Source organism: Haemaphysalis longicornis, unplaced genomic scaffold (genome assembly GCF_048455015.1).
Source record: "Haemaphysalis longicornis isolate Haplotype H1 unplaced genomic scaffold, Haemaphysalis longicornis Haplotype H1 scaffold_7, whole genome shotgun sequence".
Classification (NCBI taxonomy): Eukaryota; Metazoa; Arthropoda; class Arachnida; order Ixodida; family Ixodidae; genus Haemaphysalis; species Haemaphysalis longicornis.
In genome coordinates this window covers 162,463,382-162,485,508 of record NW_027526422.1, presented here as the reverse complement: position 1 = coordinate 162,485,508, position 22,127 = coordinate 162,463,382, and the positions used below count along the sequence as shown (strand labels likewise).

Genomic DNA, 22,127 nt, shown 5'->3' with positions numbered 1-22,127 from the left:
AGGCTCGCGCGCAGAGTCGATTTTGTGAGTGTGTGTGTGTATGCGTGTGCATTTGCTTGATACAGTTGACTTCATATTGGTTGTTAATCTTGCCCACCGGTGTTATATAATTTGTAAACTAACTCTGTTGATTTTATGTGCTCCCCCTTACTCTATGCCCCACCTCATGGGCCTGTAAGGTATCTTGAATAAATAAATAAATAAAAAATAGGAGCCGAAAAAACTGTTCAATAATGCACGCGAAATAAAACAACACTTATAACAAATATATTATAGGTTCTTTGTTTAAAAAGAAAGAAGAGAATATGAAAAAATATTGTCTCAGTATAGCAACGAGCTAGCCGATCGTTTAGCTTATCTCGCTGTCACCGCTCCCGCTCAATGCGGAATACCTAATCTGCCTCTTTTTGTATCTTCAAAATTAAGACGATATTAGCATTATGCGTTACGCCTTCAGACTAAATTTTATGATTTCAATAGTATCAACACCTAAAGTCTGTGTGTGGAATATTGATTTTTGTGGTTCTCGGCAATGCGAAGTGACCTTCACCGAGCTGTGCTGCAGGATTCCAAGGCTTAATTTCTATCTGTTAGGATCAGGACTTTCCCCTACGGAAATATGTGTACGTGCCAGGTCCCTGAAACAATCGAACATTTTTTTCTCGACTGCCGCCGTTTCTCAACAGCTAGACAACTGATTTTGAAGGACCCGATTGAGTGTTTGGTGGTTGCCTTTTTCTATTCCACTTATATTATCTATTGGCGTATCAAATTTGGGGTTTGCAAAACGGGTTATATATTAATTGCATTCAAAATTTTCTTTGTGCTTCAGGTCGTTTAAATCGCTGAAGGGTGTTAAATAATAAGTAGTTCGGGTTTTACTCATAACTATGTTTACTTTTTACGCCCTCTTTCCGGAAATAATTTATTATTTTGAGGTCCCCGCTCATTTTAACATCCGATTTAGCCCTGGCTAATACCCCCTTGTGGGTACGTGCTAAAATCTTTGAGGACATCATCATCATCAGCAGCACTTGCAATATTCTACCAAGAGGTGTCTATTTTAAGAACAGCGAACTGGGAAAAATCACCAAAATATTGGAAATAATGCCAATCTGGCGTATCGTGATGCAAGTTGATATAACGAGTGGGCACCTCAGTAATCGCGAGATCCCCTCTTTTTTGCGACTTCGCAGCCGTGTGAGAGATATGCTGTCGTTACGATGATGAGACAGTTTTCAACTACAGGCAAGCAGTCACTTTCTTATTCATGTCTCTCCCATAAAATTTGTCTTTTCATTTTACACTTATAAACGTTAACTAACATTTCTGTTCTTAAAAGGGAAGTGCACCCGGTGAAGGCCGGCCTTGGGTAATTTTTGACGCTATTGAATTAAAATCGGCTCAACCACGGGTGGGAATAACATCGAGGATTTAGATTATGTTCGGGACACTGGAAATAACAGGTTATTCAAATGACTGGTGCTATAAAGCCAGCTGCACTTATGTTTGCTGTGGAACGGAATATTTTTTGCCCTTCAATGGCGCAAATTTGTACGACTTGTTTCATTAAAAATCATTTTCTCTCGATTTTTATTAGTCGGTGCTATGGCCAATTCTGCGCTCTTTGGCCAAATATCAAATTTCAGAGAACAGAACATCAAGACTTGGAGGTTCGTTCTCATTATTCACGTTCTCCAAAATATGATGCTTCCGATATAAGGCAGTCCTTGTAGTCGGTGTAGCGAACGTACTCCACCTGAGGGACGCCGTCTGCGCAAATGTTAAGAAACACTAGTTTTATTGCTTAAGGGAGGCAGTGACTATTTTTGGCCAAACAGCTATACCCGACCTCTAAAAACCTTTAAAACACCAAGAAATCTGCACAGAAGCAGGTGTTGCAGTACCCGGCCACTTGTTATTGACTGACGACGTAATATGTACTGTGCGCCGGAAGCGCGTTTTGCGTATTAGAAAAAAGTTGGTGGTCCAACTTTGTTGACAACCAGTTAAATGCAAAGTTTACCACGATAACCTTAAATACTGTAATTGACGACGACCCTTATTGAAGTAGCAGGGGTTTCAAATAAACATTTATTATTACTGTACATATTACGGCAAACAGGAACTGGAAATCCAACGATTCTTTTTTCAGGCGTAAATGTTTACAGAAAGTGTGCAGAGCACGTACAGACTCATTGCTCGAACTCGCGCGAGCAATTTTTGAATTTTTTTATAGCATTTGTTATTTTCAATGAGTATTAATTTATTTCTCCAAAACATGGCGCATGAATGAATTTTAAAATAAACCGACACTGCGATTAGCAATTGTGCATTGATGCTCTGCCTCAAATATGTTGAATGTTCTCGCTTTGCTAAACAATCGTGACAAGTGCGACGTGTGTTTTGGTGCTTCGTTAAGGTCTTGGCTCTTCAACCTTCAAGTTCAAAAATCTCTTTACCTTTTGGCAAGACGTCTGAATAGAGGTACAGACAGACAGACAGACAGACACACAGACACACAGACACACAGACACACAGACAGACAGACAGACAGACAGACAGACAGACAGACAGACAGACAGACAGACAGACAGACCGTGTTGCAGGAGCCCAAGAAAGACTATTGTCTTTAAGAAGGTCGGTCAGAGGCGACTGATAAATGGTAGGGCGGAACGTATATTACAACGCTACTGAGGATGTACACGATACGACAGCTTGATATTTCTTTTGTGCGAGAGCTTGTTTGCTCCATATCTGCGAACGTGAGTTAGGTGTGTAAAAACCTTATTCGTTAGAAGCTCACGCTGCGAAAATTGAATATTTATCCGTTTCAAGCAATCGCCATGCGTCGAGAAGTGCCGTCGGTAGCAATCAAGGAAGAAATTTGACTTGAATAAACAACAAATCAACAAGAGATGCTTGAAAATATAAAAGAAAATTAGTACCTTCCCACTCTGTGAAGAAGGACCATTGCAAAGCTGGACGCAGTCCATGGAGTGGACTGTTTATCGCAAACACGTTTATCGAATTTGCGATGGAGCATATTTCCTAGCCAATTGGCTGAATGAACCTCAGATGGATCCAAGCTTTGGTCTTGCAGATAAACATGGAACTGCCTGTGTCTCTCTCGCGTCGTAAGCATCTTACTGTTTGTCTATGCCGGGTTCAGACTGTTGCCGCAGCTGTCGTAATAACTCTTAAGAATGATGTCAGTTCACGTCTCAGACACCTGAACTGCGTCGCATGGAATTTTTTTCATCCATAAACCACGATACAGTTTTGGAGTCGGTAATCTGAACATAGCCCAACACACAAACGCTATCCACACTACTACTAAGGACTCCGGACAGGTCCCATTGGGTCGTTTACCGTTCATGTTTAAATCTCTCACCAGAACAACGGAAATTCCATCTATCAGTATGGGCTTGAAACCTATAGCTGCGGGTGCACGCCCTGCTCCTACCTCCCACTATTCTCTACTACAAAACTGCGGACGCATACACAGGCAACCGGTTCTGTGCGCGTTCTTAGAAGTGACAGACGCCGTCGAAAATATTCCATGAAAGCCCTCTGAAGAAGTGATGTTGGCTCACGCCGACGTTCCAAGCGGTCAATTTTCTGTTCATTCGGGACGGATGCACCGCCACTCCGCGTGCTGAACTTGAGGCGGTAACGGTGGTGCCAGAAGCGTTCAGTTGTGTTTGCACCCATTCGCGTCTGTGTTCGGGCCAACACTTCAATTCTTGCTCTACTGCCTCTAAAATAACAGCATGCATTCGTTCTTTTGCAATTTAAAACCTGGATGCCCTTGAGCTCTATTCTCGCGTACAAACATGTGTCTGTCGGTTTCCCTTCCCCCTCGTATGCACATTACTGTGTGTGTAAGATGTTTGTGTACCACATCAACCCACACACGAACCATTCGATTGAGGACAGCCGACTAACCGAATTGAGCTTTGAAATCTCGACATCAAATACCAGCACATGGGGAATTTTATCGGTAGCGGCATCAGGACTAGCTGTGAGTGCTAGTCCTCATGCCAGCACTGTGAGTGCTAGTTTTCTACCCGCTAACCGCGCACGCATAAACCGGCAACCGGTGATGGCGCATACTTAAGCTAGAAAGACACCGGCGAAAATGTCGCTCGGAAGGCCTTCCAAGGCGAAAAATAAATATGGGCATAAGCCGGCGTTCCAACTGGGGAAGTTTCTCTTCTACCGGGATGTATTCGCAGCTAATTGGCGAAGTGAATTGGAGTGGAAACGGCGACGCCGGTTCTTGGTAGTTTTAGGGGGGAAGCCCTTTGGCAGCCGTTACGTGGGCTTCGCGGGAGCGGCGTCTGTTTATGTCCGCTAACCGAGTGGGTGAACGCAGCTGCGACGAAACAAAGAAAACAGAGAAGACCGTCTAGCGAAGGGTTAAGTGGAGTACGACACGTGCTGCAATGGCGTCGCCTCTTTGACTGCCTTTCCCTCAAACATGTTTCATGTGTCGCCACTAAGAAGCGCCCTCACCCTGACAGTTTCCCCAGACACTGTTCTATTCTCCGCTAATCCAAACCACGTGACGTTTGAGCGGGAGGTTCAAATACTATGTGCAAACATGCTCGCTGCTCCTTTGTGCGGGGCTAACCCGAACCACGTGAAATTTGCGCGGGAGGTTCAAACACGATTTGCGACATGCTGGCCGACCACGGCGGAGGTGCACTGCGAGGTAGTAGCAGAGTAGCGCACGCCGGCGTACGTTTGCTGATTACGCGAACACTTCCTGAGACGCAGCAAAAATGCGCTGTGACCGAGAAGACGGTAGCTCGCGGTGCGCACAAATTTCATATTAGGGAGTGTAATAATAGTAAGGGCATTTTTTTGCGTCCATCCGGGCTTCTGTCTATTTTTTGCAATCATCTGATAACCGCAAAGCGCCGTTAGCTGCCGACTACGCAACTTGCTAAAGGGGCATCGGTGGAGGCTAGGGGGAAAATAGTTGTGGAAGGCGTGTCAGCAGAGTGCGGAGGAGCCACGGAGCGGCACCGAGTAAATCGATGACACCGGAATGAAAACCGGGGGAGGGGGGGGGGGGGGGGCGGGGGGGACACCTATATTGCTTTGCAGTAAAAGACGGCACTGGTTACACATCCGGCAGAGTGCTTATAAGCAAATATTCAAGTACAAGAAAAGACAAGAACATACGCCATCGCTTGGAAGCATAAGGAATGGCCGATGCTGCATCAAGGATTGTTGACTGACAATTGCTTAAAAAGGAATGTGTAATGCGTCCGAACCAAACCCACTTTTCAGGTGCGTGTTATCTGGTTCTTTCTGACATTAAGATGCTCCTTTCAGCACCGCCAGAATGCACATATATATTATATTTTTCTGTTCCTTCAAAAAAAGTACCAGCAGGAATACAGCGCCTGTCCTATCTCTCCCTGCCTCTGTCCTTCGTCTGTTGGCGTTTTTTTACACGAAATTGAACAATTAATATCGTATCTTTCTTTCTGTATTGTTACGTGGAATGTATTTTTCACGAATCTAGATCTCACTCGTCAGGTTTAGATGCTCTTCTCTCCTACTCTCGATTATATTGTTCCGGTGGAGCTGAAACCGGGCTACTGGCTGCTCACCCGTTTTGAACAAGCCTTTAGACGTGTCCGCACAACTTTGCTAAAGGAAGCGCAAAATATTGAGTAGCATCTCTTCAACGACCACGTGGTTTAGAAGCGCGCTCTAAAGATCGAGTAAGCCATGTTCGAGCAACAGTACAGACAACGTGAGATGTTACGGCCGGAGTAGGCTTATCGACACCATTAACCTGGCGATATGATAAAACCCGTTGCGAAGCGCCTGTGCAGCTGCGCTTGAAGTTGCAACTTTATCCCTCCACCTTGTGTTATCTTTCTTCTTCATGGAGCCCATTAAACGTTCGCTTGACTTGTCTTTTGGTGTGTAAAGTTGCTGAAAGTCAGATTGTTAAAGCTATTCAAGGCGCAGCCCGTCGGAGGTGCAAAGTGACATTATGGTCGTCGTAACAAAGAAGAAAGACGCGTGGTTTCGTTGAAGTCGATTGCGAATACTTCCTTAAAATAATTGGTTGTTGCTTATTGGTACTTTTTGTTAGTGGTTAACCCAGTGCCTTTCTAGGAAGCGTCCAGGTTTCGATAAGGTTCAATGTTGAATTCGCAATACACTTTACACGGTTCCCGCTTCATGGAAAGAAGTGAAATGTTTAGTGTGTGCATCTTAGTGGGGCGCGTGTTTCACTTCATATACCATAAACTATAGAATTTATGCACCCTATGAGCAGTGTTTAAAATTACGCAATGGTTTGAACGGAACCCGCTCAAGAAAGGTTTTTCAGGTACCCTTCACTAGTTTGAGCAAAATTGACCGGGCGTAGAACAAATACTAAAGTGTACACATGTGGAATTACGGACGACGTTTCAGCCACTGTTCGCTCATACAAAATATTAAAACTTGGCAAAATGTATTCCAACCTGCAGGGCTTATACAATATTTCATTGAAGCACCGAAAGTGCTCAAACAGCTTCGACATGTACCTTTTCCAACAGTGTAGTCGGCCGCATCTAGTGTAGCGCCTTGCGTGTAGTGGAAGGGGTAGCCCTTTCTGCAAAAAAACAAACTCATAGCACAGTGTTTAAGAGGTGGTTATTGTAAGGGCTACACGTTTTCTGGTAATTGATTTTTTTGGCTTACTAGCAACACGTGCCTTAACTGTACCGGTTTTCCTTTGTGTATTCGTGTGACTTATCTAGCGGTGCTTGAGATCGTGCTTATAAACGATGTGTAGTTATTTTTACATGTATTGCAACCAGCAAGTGCAACATTTAAGCCTTCTAGCCATGTTTTATGTATCAGCTGCGCCAACCGTATACTTTTGTTAAAGTGAGTGTTCTATATTCGAAGCTGTCAACGCAGATATGTGCCTTTCCCTAAATGAATTTATGTTGTCAAGACACGGTTAGGTACGCAGCTTTTCGTTTATCGTGGACCCTATCAGATTTCATAGATCGCACCAGAAAGGACACGCAAGGACTGATAAAATTTGTCATGGTTTGCTGCTGAAGAGGAGATAATTTCAGCCATGCGTAAAGGCACATCAGTTATGCACATGCATAAAGGCACACTTTTTCAGGGCAAAAGACAAAAAATTGCCGTTTCAAAAAAACCAGATGTTGAAAAACTACACTCCCAAATTTCCACTTCTTCTACCTCTATTTTGTGTAGATGGAAAATGATATTCTCTGTAAGCGTGGTGACCAGCAGTTCATTATAAAAAGTGGAAGGAAATAAAAATTTCTAGAAGTACGATTAACAATACTTCAAGAGCCTATGTACACCCATAGCCTATTTAAGCAGAGTGGTTTCAAAAAGTAAGTTTTGATTCGGCAACGCAAGACTGCTCAAAATTTGGTTTTGTTCATTCATCTATGATCTATGTGTCTGCATGCCCAAAGGGTGTTTACGGGATTGTTAATGACGAAGATATTTACGCATGCACAAGGTCTTCAGAATGCCAAAGTTAGTGTGCTTTTGCCGCCTGTCATTGAGAGTGCTTATGGGTTCTGAATAGCGTCTTTTCTATAAGTTTTGTGCAATTTTATCTGCATGAAATAACCTACATTGACACCCGGCTTATGCTCTGGTGTTATTTTCTATAGTCTTCACTTTGTTAGAATGACTATTCAGAATTTTAAAGAGTTATGTTCCTTATTGGTTGATCACGACATGACAGTCAGTTGCGAAGGTTTTCTGACAGCGCAAAGTGGTGTAATCCCACACAATCCAGTCTTGGGTTTGCTTTGTTATCGTAATACTCCACTGCAAAACCTTCCGGACAATATATTGCAGATTTCTTCTCTACCCTTCAGAGTAATATTACCGCTCCCAACAATCAAGAGGTACATCCCTTCAGGCAATCTCATGGCCTTGGGTAGAGATGGCGCAGCCTTTGCTTGATAACAAAAATATCTCATTATTCTAGATTTTAGACACATTCCCCTTCGAGCAAATGTTCACGAAGAACCAGGAGAACTGTTAAAAAAATACTTTTCGCACCCCACCAAATTCTGCTTCATATGTCCTGCGCAGTCCTCTGTATAGATTCTGTGATATCCCCAGCACCTTATTTTACTGGGTACGGTAGCGTTCGGCAAATACGAAAACTGCGAAAATCCCATACCCTTCTCTAAGCAGTGCGAGAAGCAACTGCCCAGCTCCGATGCCGACTCCCAGCTTCTGCTATTGTAAAGGACCGTTGAAGCGGGAGTCTGTTTTTTTCAGTCCTGAGCCGATGAACCCACGCCAACCTAATGCTGGTAGTGAAGGTTATTCGATCTCTCTTTAGTTGCGCAAGGATTGTATAACAGCGGTAAGAAGTCTTGAACAAAGGGAACTATACCAACTACATCGCCTTTTGTTATTGAGCTATTAATTATATTTGAAATATTCAGAGGCATGTCAAATGCTAATAAAAATATTACGGAAAGTGGAGTTCCTGTGAATTTTTGCTGGTAATATTTCAAGCAGTTCTTTTAAAGTTGAGTAGAAACTAATGGCGAAAGTTTCGGTATTATAAAATGTGACATTAGTGATTTCTCGGTCATCGTCAAGTAGCCTATGTGCACTGAGAATCTCGGATGCTTACCTTAAGTTCTCGGGGCCATCGCCGACGAACCAGACATACGTGGCCGTTTTCGCCTCATAGTCAAATTCAGTCCGTTTCGCCGCGAGGCATTCAAAAATGGTGTCGTTGTTGCTGTCAGTTATGGCTATGGCGTAAGGAAAAGCTCCGTATGCCTTAAAAATAGAATCGTTAGGAAAGACAAAACACGTTAGAAAAAAATGAGCACATAGTCAACTATACAATGCACAAACGGCTCATGGGGTGAAAAAATAGTAACGCAAGTCAGAAACCGTGCACCTTCACGCGAGCAAACTTTGTGTGAAGGCAAGCATATACAACGGCGAGTAAAAGAGGAGGTTGCAAAGTGGTGGTTTTCTCTAACTTTAATGCTTTTATTTATACACAATAGTAAAGCAACATTTAAATTGGCGTCCACGAATATTGATAAAAACAACGGCGGCTATCCACCTTTAGGGTCTCAATTTTAAGCTTCAAACAAATTTGGCTGCGATACACAGGAGTGCGAAAACTCCTAAAATGTTCAATTTTCGGCACGATAAGTAATTGTTCAATAAAATTTTAATCTTGTATTCTTCTATATTTAGAAACAAATTTACAGCACGGTTCGTCTGCCTTCCCTCGTTTTTTATCAAGATTCCTAGCAGTGCCATTCAGCTGCCTTTTCAAACATTTGCTCAAAAGCTTGTGATTGAATGCGTGTGCTTTTTAGTGTTATGCATTTCGCTCAATCCACAAGCCGCGATGCCTCAGTGAGGAAGGCATTGTGCTGCTGAGCACGAGGACATGGGTTTTATTCCCGGCCGCGGCGGCCGCTTTTTTGATGGAAGAGAAAAGCAAAAACGGCCGTGTGTTCGAGATTGCTGCGAAAGTAAAAATTTTCAGGTGGTTGAAATTACTCCGGAGCCCTCCACTACGGTGCGCCTCATCACCTGTGAAGCACCGACACATTAAACACTACAATAAATCAATAAATCAACATATCAATCAATCAATAACTCAACCAATCAATCAATTATTTTGCTCAATCCCCTACCACATGATATTTAGAACATTCTGAATGGCGCCCAGAGTTATAGGATAGTTCTGAAAATTTAAAAGGTGCTACGACGACAGGGGATACTTTCTTACATTGCATGAGAAACACATGGGGCACGTCAGCGAAATTGTGCGCCTCCAATCTAAGGAACACAGCCTCGAAAAAGCGAGAACAATAAAGTGTGCATTGACGGATTGAGGTTCGCCGACTATTGGCTGCGGTAGCCCAGAGGTTGTATCCCCAAAGATTTCGCCTATAGGCCCCGAGATGCGCGACTGCTTCCCCGCCTGCAGCCTCCGTTAGGCGGCCGGCGTTTAAGGTGTGAGCCCTGCGTGGCTGATATTGGCAATCAACAATGTTGTATGGTGAGGTCTGTAGAAAAAATAGTACGTTTAGCGCACTTGAAAACAACAGCAGCGCTTGGTGGAGTACCCGAACGCTAACAAAAGAGTCCCGAGGGCCCTGGTCCTCGTGCTTCCGGGTCGAAATTACAGGCGTCAGCAACGACGGCTGAACATCTCCACTGTCACCCCCGAACTCTTCAGGCGCAAGTGAATCGTGTTGTCGCCTCATTAAGACCTGGTAACGCTACAGGGAACGTTATGTTTGTTCTTCAGTGCGTTCAACAAATGAGGCTTCCTATTGAATACATGCGCATGTCCCATAGGAAAATACGTTTTCGTGATGGGATTACTTCATACGCGGCCACAAATTTTATTTTGATTGGGAATATAATCCACACAAAAATGTTTGAATCACTGGAAGGCTCTGTGTCGTTAATATAGCCCTACTGACGCCTCATTGCAAAAAGGCGCCGATGAACAACTCAAATAATCCGCCTTTCCTGACAGGCGCTGTAGGTATTTCTAAAACGAGCCCCACATGGCCCGGAAGAGAAGTTGCTTTATCGCGTCTATAATAGAAGGAGCGAAACTCGCACCAAAGGGCCGGCTACATTTTACTCGGCTCTTTAACTCAGTTGGCTGCTCTTACTCCATGGTTTGCACTGCAGTGGCTCGCTCCATAGAGTTTCAAACTAATATACGCTAGAGGGGTAACTGGCGCTAGTGTCTATGCGATCCGCCGAAAGCGGCTTCATCGCCCAAGCAGGCGGCCATGCCTTGAGGATGTGTGATTTTAGAACATGGCTTGACCCAGCCATTATCTTGACTTGACTCAAAGTACTTTTCGGTGGCGAAGCAGCTTATGCTCGAGCCTGTTCCCTACGCCGTTGTTTGGGCGCCATTGTGCGGCGTACGCACCCCAACTGCGTATACCTGGCCAGGCACCACTGATGATGATTGCGGCAGGATGCCCCTAGGATTTGACCAACCGAAGAATCCATCACGAGATAGCTTCACGCTCAACCACCGTCGTCGTCTTCCCGTAGGGGAACCCTGAGTACTACACCCCCACTGCGTATGCCAGGCCAGGCACCCCTGGTGATGATTGTGGCAGGATGCCCCTAAGGATTGACCAACCAACCAATCCATCACGAGATAGCTTCTCGTTCAACCACCGTCGTCATCTTCCCGTAGGGGCACCCTGAGTAGTATGTGAGGCATTCCTACTCTCATCTCCGACGCTCCTCTCCTCTCCGGCACTCCTTCTCTCCTCTCCGGGATTGCGCAACAAATGCAAACACCTACGGCTCCGCGCGCAATAATGCTAAGCAGCTTAGGGTTACAGACGTGACGGTAACCAGTGCATACTCCACTGGGGGCGCCACTGTAGCTCCGCGGCATAAATGACGCGCCCGCGCTCAACTCCCTTCATTCTCCTCCCGCAACACCGTGATCGAAATGAAAACTTATGGGAACTTGAGCCTACCCCATGGTTGCTTCGCATACTACTCAGGGTTCCCGTACGGGAAGATGGTGAAATTTTTTTGGAAAACAAAAGCTATCACAATGTTGAGTAGTGTATAAATTATTATTCGTGAAAACAAGTTGTTCTGTCTGGTACTTTTATTTTGTAGTTTAGAAAACTTCTCTCAGTCGAGAAGATATTTCAAAAATGTATACACGACTGAGCGTAGCGGAGCCGACGATTAGGCCGATAAGGCCGCTAAGAGCCCGCCGACTGATTAGACGGGGAAGTGTTTGTTTTTGTTTTTTTTGCGAGGGAGTCATTGATGGAAGGAGGCTGAAGCAGGGCGGATGCACTGTGTTTCACAAGTACGCATGATGACTCGCAGTGAGAGCGATTGTGCGTGTCCCTTGTTCAGGCCAATAATTACAGGCAGGAGATTACCTGCGGGAAACGGCAGCCGATCAGATGACGGTTGCATTGCGGGAATCGTTTCGTGAAAGCAACCTAGCCCCCGCTTGTTTTGCCGCTTTTTATGACAATAAGGTTCTGAGCACAGTCATCTTGGTGATGGCCCACCACAGGACGAAGCTCCAGCGATATTGTTTTCTGAATTAAAATGAGATGGCTGTACACAAATTGCTGGTAAAGTTTTTTTGGTTTAGCCGCTTCCCCGCTCATGTTGTTCTAGAAAACGTCGTCATCAACGGGACTAGGATGGAACAGCGTGCTGGTACCGTCTACCTTGTGCGGAATCTCCAGTTGTCGTTTGGTTTCCCAAATGTCAAAGAAAATTATTAGTTGTAGTGTAAGGGCTACACGGCGATGCTGCTGTCTTCCTCGTCCACTTCATTCCAGCCGAGAAGTATTTGATAACTGCAGCCACTGTAATCGGGCGCTGACAGCAATTCTGCCTAGGAACAAGTCCTGGATTTTGACACCAAAATCGAAACTGGTGCTGCAGAAAATTCTGAAGCCAAGTGCACATAACAATCGCCAAGATTCAAGTTAAGCTTAGTTGAAAAATCATGAGTCTATGTCACACAATTAGCCCAATGGTGGCTGAACTCTATGACTCACTCGCTTCGACAAGAATGACTTAGCGGGTGTGAAAGTACTTGAACCGCAGCTCACTTTCACTGAGCCACGGCTCACCCTTTCTTCAAAAAAAAATGTCTCCAATCAACGCTGTCTCCAATCAACGCTGTCAAGGTGTTTGGAAAGCAAAGCCTAAACGAGACCCACGAGAGTTTCTTGTATGACGTCACTTGAATTTACACACGTGGCTCTACAAAGTGTTGAACCAGAGATTCTGCCAGCCGTTACCTCGAATTCGCGGGGCGGCGTCCGACCGCAGCAGCAGCGCCAGGACACGGCCGGGCTAGAGCAGCGGACACCGCCCCTGTTACCGGCCGTATGTCGGGGGAGCATCGGGGGAGTATGTCGGGGGAGTATGTCGGGGCAACAGAGAGGATCGTCTTTCGAAGGATGAGACATCATAAGCTAGCCATCCTGATGTCCGAGCTCGGGACTACACCACCGCGCGTCACAAGCTCAGACACCGAAATAATTCGGTATGTGAGCTTAGTGATTCCCATTTATACCGATTTAAACTAGTTTGTTTAGTAAGCCTGGGAACTGTGAGAAAGCTGAGGGAATCTATATAAGCGCTATTTTTCAGAACCAGTTTCCCCTTGCGCCTTCTGTAATACCTCCTAAAACCCAACCGAATTCATATTCACCAATTCAGAAACTTGCGCCTTCTGTAATACCTCCTAAAACCCAACCGAATTCATATTCACCAATTCAGAAAACAGAGGCCCATTACAGAGTCCTATTCGTGGCAAGCAGTGAGCAAAAGGGAGCGTTTCTCTAGCGGCGAGATGTCTGCAAGTGCTCTCCTTTTTTGTTTACCCGTCGTGCAAACCAATTTTTAATGGATCTTGGCCGTACGACCCCATAATTTCGTTGGGTGCGGGTTACCCAGGAGGTGCTGTCGAACAAGTAATCAAGCCCTATGAAGAAAGCATGCAATGAACTCGAAGCTGCGCCTAAAAAAGGCCAAAACAACCATCGCTAAAGCAGACGACAAAGACGTAGCGCGGACGCCGCCGCCGGGTAACGGCACTCCGCACGGAGAACGCTGAAATACATTCGCCGCACCATCTTCAGTGTGCTTTGTGAGTTTGAACGGCAGCCACCCCCCTCCACCCCCGCCACCACCGCCACGGCCGCGCTGGGAGTTTATAGTCCCGTTGTCAAGGGTTGTCAACGGTTTGTTCGCCGCGAAAGAACCGTTTGCTGGCAGAGGCAGGAAGCTTTACTTTAAAAAATGGCTCCAAAGATCCGGGTCACTCCTCAGCGACGCATCTCTATAGAGATTATAGCTAAGCTTACATAGTTACAACGCGAAGCTCAGCGAACGCGGTCTCAGAGATTCGTCTGAGGAAAGTGGCATTGTCTTCCAAAACCGGATCTAGGCAGTGATGTTCCGCGCACGGAATATGTACCTTTTTCGGGGAATGTTCGGCAGTAATTTCGCTCAAAAAGAAAAACTGGAATCGTCAAAGATGCAGAGAATTTTAAGATCCGTGGAGCACAAAAAAAGAAAATACTTAACTTCGCAACATTTATTACTTTGCTTTCTTTTAAACAATTTCCTTCCCACCTCACGGGAACCCGTTACGGCGTCTCAGTGCTGAGTTGTTCTGTTGCTTAGCACGAAGACGAGGTTTCGCTTCCCGGCCAGGGCGTCCGCTGCTCTGATGGAGGCGTAAAGTGAAAACGCCCGTGTGTTGGTGATTTCGGCGCATGTTAAAGATCCCGATGTAGTCACAATTAATCCGGAGATGTTTACCATGGCGCTCCTTATCGTCTGCGTTGCGTCGCTCCCCTTTACCCTACAATCAAATCAATCACACTTCTCCAATTAATGTTAAAATATGCGCTGTCGCGTCACCGCAAGCCACAATCATTTACGCTATGTCGCCACATTTGAAAAGACGTTTTTTCTTAAAATTCTATTTTTTCTTTTGATACTTTGAGAACTCCAAATATTTTAAAATGTTCTGGAGGAAAAATACTGTTCTTATCTCAGTTTGTTCGAATGATATATGACGAATTTTCTAACGGCTGATCGGTGTTTTGAAACCGGAACTAAAGTGGTGTAGTAACTGAAATTGATAATGAAGCAAATATCTGCAGCGTACATAAAAATGTTCTGGTGTCTTTTAGTGTGATATGAAAGAGTTCATTGAAAGACAATTTTTGATCGTTCCTTTTTTCTAAATATTGCTTTAAACATATGTAAGGGGATGCGTGACTCCGCAACCGCCTCTGTTATTCACATTACGCAGGATTTGTGTTCCTGCTGTGAATGCGAGGAGGCTCGTAATTTTTAGGAATTATTCCTAGGAGCAAATGTAATTACATAGGCTGGACGTTTTAATAAAAAGGCGTAGTCAAGACCAGGCTAAGAGGCACCGAAAGTAAAATTTTTGTGATAATCGGTACACACTGAATGCTCCAGTCCAAGACCGTGTGGACTTGAATGTGTCGGTTAATGCAGCCAAGTTTGTGCACTTGGAGAGCTACAGTTAGGTGTCACTGCGAGAACCTTCACAGCAAGGTAATATTAAGATTGTAGGTATGCGAACCCTATCATCTGTTTTTGCACAACTGGCCTGGGCTGCCCAAGACGTTCACAAGAGCCGGCACATACTTCTTTTTCGTATATATGGGGCTGTGGGACATTCTAGCGTTGGCAAAAGAAATTCAGCAGATATTTTGAGTGAAGCGGACATTGAACCTGGCCACAACACTCCCGTAGCACATTGTACCATTGAGTGCAATCGAGTGAAGCTGGGTAAGCGCCAATCAATGGGTGGGGCAGAACACCTCCGCAAAACAGATGGGCGGAAACAAAAGCCAAAGAAGAGGTCGTGGCAGCTAAGGAGAGCTTCAGCTATGAAACTAGTGAATTCTACAAAAAGCGAAACCACTCCCAGAACTGCAAATAATTTGGACTCCAAGGCCTGAATCCCTCGGGGGTAGCGAAGTGGCAAACGCCGCTGCCCGCACTCATTCACGCCGGGCCGTATACCGCACCAATGTCTGTGGTAAAGAAGGGCATTTGCCTTCTCTCCACGTGTAAAGCGATGCAGCGATGGCGTGGAGGTAGAACACCCTCCTCGCGTGCAGAAAGACCGTGGTTCGAACCCCGATGCCGGACAATTCCCACCGGATTAAAAAAAAATCCCCGTAATGCTGGAATTGCACAAAGGGGCTTGGGGTGCGGCCTGACCCCGGCGACCATTTCCGGTAATGCACTCCCTCACCAGAGCAGGATTGGCAACTCTGGTGTAGTAATGGCCACAACCTCCCATGAATACGCCAATTAACACTCGGCCCTCAGTCCCCACCGGCTGCGAAGCAACTGACCACGGCGGCGGTCAGACCTGTGACGCAGCAGAGGGTGCTAAGAATCCCTGGATCCGGACAGGCCGCCAATAGAATCTGAACCTGGCAACGTTTAACGCGCGAACCTTATCTAGCGAAGCAAGTCTCGAGGTCTTGTTCGAGGAATTAGAGGGCATTAAATGGGATGTAATAGGGCTTAGCGAGGTTAGGAGGGCAGGCGAAGCCCGTGGTCTAGAGGACAGAAGAGAACTGGCAGTGGGATTTCTAGTCAATAAAAGCATAGCTGGCAACACAGACGAACACTATGGCATTAACGAAAGGGCAGCAGGTCTTGTAATTAGGCTCAATAAGAGGTACAAGCTGAAGGTGGTGCAGTGCTACGCGCCCACATCCAGCCGCGACGACCAAGTAGTGGAAGGCTTCTATGAAGAGGTAGAATCGGCAATGGCTAAAGTAAAAACACAGTATACCGTAGCTATGGGGGGACTTCAATGCTAAAGTAGGCAAGAATCAGGCTGGAGACAAGGCAGCTGGGAACTATGGTCTGGGCTGTAGAAATAGCAGGGGGGACCTACTACTTCAGGTTGCAGAACGGAATAACCTACGCATAATGAATACCTTCTTCTGTAAACGGGAGAGTCGGAAATGGACCTGGCGGAGCCCGAATGGGAAGCACAAAAATGAAATAGACCTCATATTATGCGATAACCCTGGCGTCGTGCAGGATGTGGAAGTGCTCGGAAGGGTAAGGTGTAGTGACCACCGTATGGTAAGATCTCGAATTGGGCTAGATCTGAGGAGGGACCGCAACAAGCTAGTACGAAAGAAGCCGATAAATGAGCTAAAAGTAAGACGTAAAGTAGAAGAATTCAGGATCGCGCTGCAGAACCGATATTCCGCCCTTAACGAGGAAGCCGAGCCTACGACACAGGAAGCCACCGACAACCTTACACGCATTATCACGGAGTGTGCAGTAGAAGTGGGGGGCACTATGGCTAGACTGGATACTGGTAAACTTTCCAAGGAGACGAAAGATCTCATCAGGAAACGGCAAACCATGAGAATCCCCACCGCAGCTGACAGAATAGAACCAGCCGAGCTCTCGAAGTTAATCAATAAGCGTAAGACAGCTGACACACGGAAGTATAATATGGAGAGGATCGAATACGCTGTAAAGAACGGAGGTAGCCTGAAAGCAGTGAAGAGACGTCTTGGCGTGGGGAAAAATCAGATGTATGCACCTAAGGATAAGCAAGGCAATGACATCACAAATAGGGATAAAATAGTCACAGTGGCCGAGGAGCTCTATAGAGATCTGTACAGTAGCCGGGACATGCAGGATAATGCCGAACGAGACAGTAGTTCAGAGGAGATAGACATCCCACCAGTAACGACCGAAGAAGTAAGGAAGGCCTTGAAAGAAATGAAAGGGGGCAAAGCACCTGGTGAGGATCAGATAACAGCAGACCTCTTGAAGGATGGCGGAGAAATTGTACCTGAAAAACTGACAAACCTGTATACGCAATGCCTAAAGACCGCAATGGTACCGGAATCTTGGAAGAACGCGAACATCATCCTAATCCATAAGAAAGGCGACATGAAGGACTTGAAAAATTACAGGCCGATCAGCTTACTGTCAGTCGTCTTCAAGGTACTTACCAAGGTAATCGCTAACCGAACCTCTGCAACCTTAGATTTCAGTCAACCTAAAGAACAAGCAGGTTTCCATAAAGGTTATTCAACAATGGACCATATTCACAGGATCAATCAGGTAATAGAGAAGTGTGCTGAGTATACTTAACCCCTATATATAGCCCTCATAGATTATGAGAAAGCATTTGACTCGGTCGAAACCCTAGCAGTCATTCAGGCATTACGGAACCAGGGGGTAGATGAGCATTAAGTAAGAATACCAGAGGATAGCTACAATGGGTCTACAGCTACCATCATCCTCCATAGGAAGAGCAGTAAAATACCTATAAGGAAGGGTGTCATACAAGGAGACACAATCTCTCCAATGTTATTCACAGCATGCTAACAAGAAGTATTCAGAACGTTGGATTGGGAACACGTGGGAGTAAGGGTTAATGAAGAATACCTCAGTAACCTCAGATTTGCTGATGACGTTGCCCTTCTAAGTAACTCGGGGGACGAATTGCAAAGCATGCTTTCCGCACTGGGCGAACAGAGTAAAACCTTCGGCCTGAAAATTAATATGCAGAAAACTAAAGTAATGATCAATAACCTCGGGACAGCACAGCAGTTTGAGATAGGTGGCGAGGCAGTGGAAGTGGTAAGCGAATATATCTACTTAGGCCAAGTTGTGACCCCAGATCCCAACCATGAGGCAGAGATAATTAGAAGGATCAGAATGGGGTGGGGTGCATATGGCAGACATTCTCAGATAATGAATAGCAGCCTGCTATTGTCGCTGAAGAAGAAAGTGTATGATAGCTACATGTTACCGGTACTCACCTATGGGGCAGAAACTTGGAGGCTCACTAAGAGGGTTCAGCTTAAATTGAGAACGACTCAGCGGGCAATGGAGCGGAAAATGATAAGTGTAACATTAAGGGACAAGAAGAGAGCGGAGTGGGTCAGGGAGCAAACTGGTGTTAAAGACATATTAGTAGAGATTAAGAAAAAAAAATGGACGTGGGCAGGGCATGTAATGCGGAGGCAAGATAACCGCTGGTTAAGGGCTACAGAGTGGATCCCTAGAGAAGGCAAGCGTTGCAGGGGGCGGAAGAAAGTTAGATGGGCAGATGAGATCAAGAAGCTTGCGGTGATAAATTGGTCACAGTTGCCACAGGACCGAGGTAATTGGAGAATAATGGGAGAGGCCTTTGCCCCGCAGTGCGCGTAGGTAGGCTGGTGATGATGGTGATGATGATGATCATGATTACGTGTAAATGCCCGTGATACAGAGACGAATTACGCGTCCAAACCTCTTTTTTTTCAACGTTCAAGCAGATTAAAGGATTGCCGCTATTCGTGGGCATGACCTTACCAACGAGTCGATTGTGCACCTTCAGAATTTTGAGGTGTCGGTTCCGGTCCGAATAATGAGGGGTAACGACAGCGACGTTCACAGTGAGTTGTGAGAAACGTAAGGGCGATGGTTTTCTCCTGCTTATAGGCAGCCACAAGCGATGCCCTATCAAACAATAGCCCTCTGATTGACCATGTACATAAATATTCTAACCGGAAATCGCAAGTATGTTCTGGGGCTTCCTTGAACGAAAAATTACATTATTTCTTTTTTTATACGGCTACACCAGTTGGGATGCTACAAGCAAAACAAACTTGTTGGAGCTACGTCTAGACGTTGGTGCTCACGCGCGGACAAACGTTTCATTTAGTGAGGCGCACAGGATACGTTGTGGGCGTCGCAAGGGTACGCCGCAGCTACCTGGAGGCGAGTGCCTTGTAATGGCGAAGATGCCACCCAGGGAAGTTATTGTGCGCGTCCAGTGTGACTTATTTACTTCTGAAAAAAATTTCACCATCTTCCCGTAGCGGAACCCTGAGTAGTATGCGAAGCAGCCATGGGGTCGACTCAAGTTTCCATTAGTTTTCAAGTCGATCGCGGCGTTGGGGGAGGAGAATGAGGGGAGGGGAGCACGCGCGTGCGTCATTTATACCTCGGAGCTACAAAGCCGCCCCAAGCGGATTATGCAGCAGCTACCGTCGCGTCTCTAACCGTAAGCTGCTTCGCATTATCGCGCCCGGAGACGAAGGTGTTGCCATTCGTTGCGCAATCCTGGAGAGTACAGGACGAATGCCGAAGAGGAGAGAAGCGTCGGAGAGGAGAGGAGGAATGAATCGCTTACTACTCAGGGTTCTCCTACGGGAAGAGGACGACGGTATTTGAATGCGAAGATATCTCGTGATGTATTCTTTGTTTGTCCAATCCCTAGAGATATCCTGCCACAATCATCATCAGCGGTGCCTGGCCAGGCATGCGCAGTGGAGGAGTGGTACTGAGGTTTCCCCTACGGGAATATGACAATGGTAGTTGAACGCGAAGCTATCTCATGGTGGATTCTCCGGTTGGTCAATCCCTGGGGGCGTCCTGCCACAATCATCACCAGCGGTCCCTGCCAGGCATGCGCAGTGGGGGTGTGGACGCCGCACAACGGCGCCAACACAACAACGGAGGGAACAGGCTCGACCATAGGCAGCTCCGCACCTAAAAGCCTTGTAACACCTTTTCGTATACTCCTCAACCGCGGGATGTCTCTTTTCGTTACAACATGGCGATTCCCCCCTTGCTAGTGTTGTCTCTCTCTAAGGCGGGGCGGCTACTTTCTAACAGGGCTGATTTGACGGATAGTTACGATGCAGGCCATCTTTACAACCTCCCTAACGTATTTAGCGCCCTTAAAGCGACACAAGGGGAAAACAAAGGTTGCTTGATATCGATAGGTTAGCTCACCGAGACAATGAATGTTCCCCTCCCCCGCGTAGCTCTTCCAACAGAAGGTTGGATATAGCGCTTGGCACGCAATCTGGAAACATTGGGTTTCATTCCTACCCAATCCTTAATTTTCCTTATTTTTTACATTCAAGTACTCTTCATAATGCTCATTCCACTGTGCCCTATTTCGTCGGCCACTTCGCAGCTACAGACGCGCTTGCGGTTACTTTGTTATTTACGGGCAGTTGCTTGTTTCCGCAGCATGCACTCAACAGTACACACTATTCTGTAGCTGAAGATAGATATGAAGCCTTACAAATCTAACTCTTCTGAAATAATTATCACTATCCCCTATTGCCTGTGATCACAAGCACTGTCATCAAATCGTAAGGCCCTGCAAGGCAGTGACCAACGGTTGAACTTCACTTCACCGGCCCACGTTGGTCTTCCCGTCGTTACGGCAAACGGATGTGGACAATGCAGCCACATCGGTAACTTGTGTTTTTTAAACCTAATTCATGTAAAAAAATGTTTGCACTGTCCTGCTGACGTCGTTATACTTCTTCCGCTGCTACTGCTGCTCACATTGAGGTATTTTAGAACGTCTGGCTTTAACAACGTTGAGATACAGGGCACGATGCTATTTCCAGGTTTTTTTTACTTTAGTATTTAGGAGCCCGCTAATGCTTGCCCATACAACCAGCATTAACTTTGCTTTTTACCAGCACGGCTTGTACATTCCTTTAACCGTTAACTAGGCAGACCTGACAGCTTTCAAACTGGACATTTTTACCTTGAACGCATCTGGAACGTCACGTTGGAGCTTGTTAGGCCCGCTACCTGCTCGCAAAACACTAGGGCCGCAGAAAAACAGGAACAAAATGATGGGCAGGTACTTCAGCAAAAGCATGGTGGGTTGCGTTTGTGCCGTTCTGCTGTCGGCCGCAACGTCTGACGCAGGGTGGGCTCAGCGCGCCATATATAATATGGCAGTCCCACTTTAATTGGGTTTCATGTTTCGCGAGCAGTTGACTAGTTTGTCACTAAATTTCGGATGGCCTTCAAAAGAGTGGAGGAATAACATTCTGCGCGTAAACAAAGTCGTGTAAATTGCGTATTGTTGCAATCAAGGTTTATAACATCTGTTTGCTTACATGCCAAGTTGGGACATCTGAAGGACAGTTTGAATATGTTGCATGGACTCCGCTTAGTACTTTGTGTAAGAACGTTATGTCAGCTGTCGCAGCAATACTTCTGACACCGCGTGACGTTAGACCTGCATGTGAAGTGAGAAATGAGAGACCCAGAGTTCCACGTAACTCGTCCTTGAACACGCCATAAGAGCTAATGCTAGAGTAAAAGGCTAATACAGACACGTGGACTCACGCCGAAATGCCCACACAAGCACCTCCGCAGACGCAAGCGTAGACAAGCACTCACCCGCACAGCAACAACACGTGCTTGGCCAGGTCTCCGCATAGCAACTGACGCTCTTCCTAATAAAAAAATCATGCACCCATCGATATAACGACGATGTCCTTGGGACGCGAAGCTTCGTCGCGATAGATTCTTAAGTGGGCCAATGCCACAATGAGAGTATGTGCTACTCTGGGGCGGCGCACCACTTCTTAGAATACCCACACAGCACTCTCGGAGGTACTTTCCGTAGGCTTAAAATTTGGGTTGGGGTGTACCGCGGAAATCTGTACTTGATGCTTTGCATGCGCTTCGAACATACCAAAATGGATCAATCGGATAGGCGCCGGCGTCTTACG

The 22,127-nt window shown here is 46.0% G+C and overlaps 1 protein-coding gene across 2 annotated transcripts in view; it reads right to left on the bottom strand.

The window, feature by feature from the left end:
- Positions 1–21,314, bottom strand: part of LOC144145411 (uncharacterized) — a 31,528-nt gene extending 10,214 nt beyond the window's left edge. The window contains exons 1-4 of one of the 2 annotated variants that reach the window (XM_077677014.1): positions 21,146–21,314; positions 8,669–8,820; positions 6,561–6,628; positions 1,693–1,773 (exon numbers count right to left, since the gene is read on the bottom strand). In XM_077677014.1, coding sequence (XP_077533140.1) covers positions 1,693–1,773; positions 6,561–6,628; positions 8,669–8,820; positions 21,146–21,262 — 418 coding nt within the window. In that variant the 5' untranslated portion in view covers positions 21,263–21,314. The remainder of the gene's footprint in view (positions 1–1,692; positions 1,774–6,560; positions 6,629–8,668; positions 8,821–21,145) is intronic. The other variant, XM_077677015.1, reaches the window with a different exon arrangement.
- Between the last annotated feature and the right edge of the window lie 813 nt (positions 21,315–22,127).